We start from the raw sequence: 5,180 nt of genomic DNA on the forward strand, positions 1-5,180 counted from the left end.
CCTAGAACACCACACCGACCACACACCCCTGGGCCTCATCCTGTTGGAGAACTGCCAGGTGGAGCCACGCCTTCAGGCCACAGAACCCTATGCCTTTACCATCCTGACCCCTGAGGTCAAGGGCACAGCTGGGCGGGCCTACAAGCTGGCTGCAGAAACCCAGAAGGAGCTGGAGACTTGGCTGTAGGCACTGGCTGGCGTGAGCTGGAGGCGGCTAGCTGGACTGCTGCCACCCCTCAAGGCCGAATACCCAGAGCTGTGCCAGACAGCTGGCCAAGAGCCGAGCTCACCCCCAGAGGACCATGGCCCTCTAGCCACTGTGAGTACCCCCTCCAGCTTCCAGGAGTTGCATGAGCATTTTGGGAAGGAGATCCGGGTGCTGTAGGTGGTACATAGAGGGCTCCAGGCAGCCAGTGACAATGGAGACAGCAAATCCCAGGCAAAGTGCAGCAGAAGCTAACCACTGTTTGATGAGTGACTGAGAGATGAACCCAAAGCCAAGAGGTACCTACTTGCCAAGAGAGCAGACTGCTGCAACAGAGACCCAGGTCCTGGCTCTGTCCCTCCCTCCCTTGTCCTTCCCCCATCCCCCCATCAAATAACAAGGCAGGAGACAGGCCCAGGTACAACAGCAGGTTCTTTTCTGATTCTTCAAAGCACTGCATGGGGTGGGGGCAGAGACAGAAGAGAATGTAAACATTGGGTTCCACCCCCTGGAGCTCAAGAGAAGACCCTTACCCAGATAGGGAGTAACTGGAGGGGTAGAAGGGAACAAGGTGAAAGGTAGGGTCCTGATGAGACAGAGCAGGAGGGCCCGAGAACACAGCAAGGTGGGTTTGGAGGGAGCACACAGCAGGGTGCAGGAAGGGAGATGGGGGACACTTCCTATTCCAGTGCATGTCCCCTTAAATAAACTGGGTATAGGAGCATTATGGAAGGAGAACCAAAGGACAGAAGACAAGCAAGACCCCCACTCCCCGACCCAGGGCCAACCCCATCCTCTGTACATAATTACAACACAGAGAGGTCCAGCAGGAGAGCCCTGGCCAGGAAGTGGAGAAGACAGGCAGGGCTGAAGACGGGGAAAAGGAAGCCAGCTCCACCTCATCATAAGGGGAGCCATGGAGTGTAAAAATCTGAAACTGCTGACTCCCATCACCAGGAGTCACCCCTGGGATGACAACGGGCCAATCAGGACAGCACCTAGGAGGGGACCTGGAGGGAAATGGGGCAGGAGTGACAGAGACCCCAGCTGAGTCTCATGGGAGGTGAGAAGCTCCAGACTCATTTGCAGCTGCCCATCTGTCTTGCTTGTGTAGGGATCAGCAGCTGGTGAGGAGACAGGGAACCAAGCTACTTTCCCCAGTGAGGGACAGCCTGCCAAGGGGCCAGGGGGTGGCACCTCGGGCCAGGCCTGCTCTTGGCTGAGGGAAAGAGGGGGGCCATGCAGTCCAGCCCCAGGGCAGAGGTCAGAAGTAAGCGTCCTGCCGGGCCTCAGCTGCTGAGGGCCTGTCGTCGCCATCGTGGGGGCCTGGGGGCCCATCTGCCTTTCGACGCAGTGAAAGCTTCCGGCCCTGAGCCTTCTTCTCCTGCTTCTGCCGCTCCTTCTCCTGCCTCTCCCGTTCCTTCTCCTGCTTCTCTCGTTCCTTCTCCTGCTTCTCCCGCTCTTTCTCCTGCTTCTGCCGCTCCTTCTCTCGCTCCTTCTCCTGTTTCTGCCGTTCCTTCTCCCGCTCTTTCTCCTGTTTCTGCCGCTCCTTCTCCTGCTTCCGGGTCTCCTTGCTGGAAACCAAGGGGGTGCTGTTGCCAGTGGGTGAGGGAAGGGATGGATGCAGTCCCTCAGCAGTGACCACAGGCCCTGGGGCAGGCCCAGCGCTGGCCCTGCGGGTGAGGGGCGGCGGAGAGGGGGGCCCTCCAGCTGCCCGGGAGCCTCGGCTCTTGAGGCCAGGGAGGCTGAGGAGGCTGGAGGAGGGGCCCAGGGGTGGCTGTTGCCGCCGGCGCTCCTCATGGATGGCCCGGGAGCCATGCAGTCGCCGTGAGGGCCGATACTGCAGCTCCCCCCGTGTTTCCCGCCACTTCTTGAGCTGGGCTGCATTCTCCCGCTCAATCAGTGCTTCTGTCACTGGCAGATTGGTCACCTGGAGGGAGAGGAAGTGCATAACAGAATGGAGCTGAGGGTGGGAGTGGGCTGAGGCAGGCAGGGAGTGTGCTGAGGCCGCAGGCCTACCTCATGCACCAGGAAGTCCTCCTGCATGCACTGCTGGGGCAGGTTGCGCAGCTGCTCCATGGTCTCATACATGCCTTGGCAGGAGCGCAGCTTCTCCACTGAGCCCAGCGTGTGGCGCAGCAGCACCAGGGCCACCCGGAAGATGATCTTAACACCTGCAGGGGTGGAGAATAGAGAGCATGGGGTGGTCAGACACAGCATCTCAGCCTGTCCTGATCAGGACAGACTCACAGCCTCCATCCCCATCTACTGCCAATCTCAGATGAGGAAACTGAGGCCCTAAGAAAGGAAATGAGCTGCCGTCAGTCTCAGGCTCCTGGTAGGAAGAGCAGGCTCTAGCTTGGTGGCAGAACCAAATCAGGAGTTTCTCCAGCCCCCAGCTGCTTATGATGAAACCTCCACTCGACAAGTACCCTTAGTCCTTGGACTACCAGAAACATGACAAGACCCCTGGTAGCCACCATAGAAACCCCAGCCACCTATGGCCTGGCGGGCCACAAAAGTACCTTCACAGAAAAACATGTCCCAGACACGCAGCACTGATGCCCAGGGCAGGGTGCGGGCAAAGATGCACATGAACCACTCCGTCATATAGAGCACGGGGTCAATCCGCTGCCGCCGAAGGTGCCGATGTGCCAGCGGGGAGGCCCGGCGCAGGAGCGCAAAAAAGATCTCTCCATCCAGCTGAATGGCCTCCTGCAGGTGGGACGAGCCATGAGAAGAGGGCCAAGTCACCTGTGTCCGCCTCAGGAAAACTGGCCCTGTGGGCAGAGGCCCAGAAGGCCAGGATGGGGCAAGGCAGGCAGGGACCTCCCTGCAGCCTGGAGGAAATGCCACAGCCCCGGATGCACCCAGCCTCCAAACACTCACCAGCCCTGCACTGTAGTAGCCTGGGAGGTACTTGTCGCAGATCTGTACCAGGCACCAAAAGGCTTGCTGAGAAGAGCAAGAACAGGAGGAGAGGTGGGGCCTGAGAAGCAGGGAGCAGGGAGCTCCCATCACGATGGCAAGCCAAGATCCTCCCGCCCCTCCCAGCCCAGGACCACACTGCTGACCTCAGCAGGCATGTGCATGAGCAGAACTGCGGCCACGGGGGCCTGGGCCTGGCAGTAGCCCTCATCAGGCCGGTAGATGGTGTAGGCCTTCAGGATTCGGTACAGGTCCTGTTGCCTGTGGGAGTTGGGAAAGATGGTGAGGGCAGTCGCAGGGGCCAAGAGCTCTGTCCCCAAACCCAGTTCCAGATTCATCCCAGAGCTTTACCACCAGGTTCCTCCGTCCACCTGCCCAGGCTTGCTGAGTGAGCTTCAGCCAAAGGCTCAGCCCACAGCAGAGCACTCCAGGCCCCGGGGCTCCGCCTTTGGCTGCACACTCCACATGCTCCCTGCCATCCCAGCACGGCTGCACCCTCACCCTCCTTCCTTTGCCACATCCCAGAAACCTTCAAGGTCATTTTCTCCAGGAAGCTTTCCACAGCCACAGCATCAGCCCTCCTCTAGCACTGAATGTCTTTGTCATTCCAAAGCAGGAGCTCCCCAGGGCAGAGCCTGCCTTATTGGTTTCACTGAATTTCACAGTTCTTGGGGAAGGGGAAGGCTTGAAAGTCAGCTGTGCCTCAGCCCTTATCTCTTATCACTGCATCCAGAATAATAAAATCTGTACCCTAGACCTGCTCCTCTTCCTTGAGGGTATCCCACTGCCATGTCTAGGACCTCTATTCACTCAGCCCCCACATCAGAAAAGAGCCCCTGCCTCCAAACCTAAGCAGTGCTGCACCCTGAATTCCATTCCTGCCTGCTCCCTCTCCACAGCCACTGGCAGCTCAGACCTCCATTTCTTGCCCAGAAAACAATGACCTCCCAGATCCACTCCCTGCCTCCAGTCTCACACATCCTCCTCCTGACCACTGTCCAGAATAGCTTTTCCCAAAACTCCAGGCATTCAAGTGTGATCTTTATCCGTATTTTATCTGCATATCACCCTACTATGATTTACTTGACATTTTTTCTCCACTTTGCAAAAGCATCCACGAAATGACAGGTTTGATATGGTTATTTTACCTAATGCATATTAAAATAAATACATAACTTCCACAAGCGCCCACACCCCATCGCCCACCTGCCTACTTCCATGCCCCTGCCTTCTCCCTGTTGCTGTAAGTGAAGAGTCAGTGATCCTGGCAAGTACTTCCTTTTCACTTGGGCCCAGGATCCCATCCGCTCTCACCCGTACAGGCCACCACTCCAACAACCCTCCCCTCGCTCCTGCACCATCAATTCCTCTCTCTACTATGCCATTCCCACAAGCAAACCCACATGCTGTTATTTCTTTGAGTTTCAAAAAAAAAGTCTCTTGGCCAGGCACAATGGCTCATGCCTGTAATCCTAGCACTTTGGGAGGCCGAGACGAGCAGATCACCCAAGGTCAGGAGTTTGAGACCAGCCTGGCCAACATGACGAAACCCCATCTTTACTAAAAATACAAAAATTAGCCAGGTGTGGTGGTGGGTGCTTGTGATCCCAGGTACCCGAGAGGCTGAGGCAGGAGAATAGCTTGAATCCAGGAGGTGCAGGTTGCAGTGAGCCAAGATCGTATCACTGCACTCCAGCCTGGGCGACAGAGTGAGACTGTGTATTAAAAAAAAAAAAAAGAGGCCGGGCGCGGTGGCTCAAGCCTGTAATCCTAGCACTTTGGGAGGCCGAGGCGGGTGGATCACGAGGTCAAGAGATCGAGACCATCCTGGTCAACATGGTGAAACCCCGTCTCTACTAAAAATACAAAAAATTAGCTGGGCATGGTGGCGCGTGCCTGTAATCCCAGCTACTCAGGAGGCTGAGGCAGGAGAATTGCCTGAACCCAGGAGGCGGAGGTTGTGGTGAGCCGAGATTGCGCCATTGCACTCCAGCCTGGGTAACAAGAGCGAAACTCCGTCTCCAAAAAAAAAAAAAAAAAAAAAAGT

The 5,180-nt window shown here is 56.9% G+C and overlaps 1 protein-coding gene across 2 annotated transcripts in view; it reads right to left on the minus strand.

Moving 5' to 3' along the window:
• Window positions 1-619: 619 nt before the first annotated feature.
• Window positions 620-5,180, minus strand: part of TBC1D10B (TBC1 domain family member 10B) — a 13,046-nt gene continuing 8,485 nt past the window's right edge. For both annotated transcript variants that reach the window (XM_032243187.1, XM_032243188.1), the window contains 5 exons: window positions 3,280-3,394; window positions 3,095-3,160; window positions 2,731-2,920; window positions 2,225-2,379; window positions 620-2,135 (listed from right to left, as the gene is read on the minus strand). In XM_032243187.1, the coding sequence (XP_032099078.1) occupies window positions 1,470-2,135; window positions 2,225-2,379; window positions 2,731-2,920; window positions 3,095-3,160; window positions 3,280-3,394 (1,192 nt within the window). In that variant the 3' untranslated portion in view covers window positions 620-1,469. The remainder of the gene's footprint in view (window positions 2,136-2,224; window positions 2,380-2,730; window positions 2,921-3,094; window positions 3,161-3,279; window positions 3,395-5,180) is intronic.

This window comes from Sapajus apella, unplaced genomic scaffold, assembly GCF_009761245.1.
Source record: "Sapajus apella isolate SASKATOON/1434 unplaced genomic scaffold, GSC_monkey_1.0 scaffold51, whole genome shotgun sequence".
NCBI classification, from domain to species: Eukaryota; Metazoa; Chordata; class Mammalia; order Primates; family Cebidae; genus Sapajus; species Sapajus apella.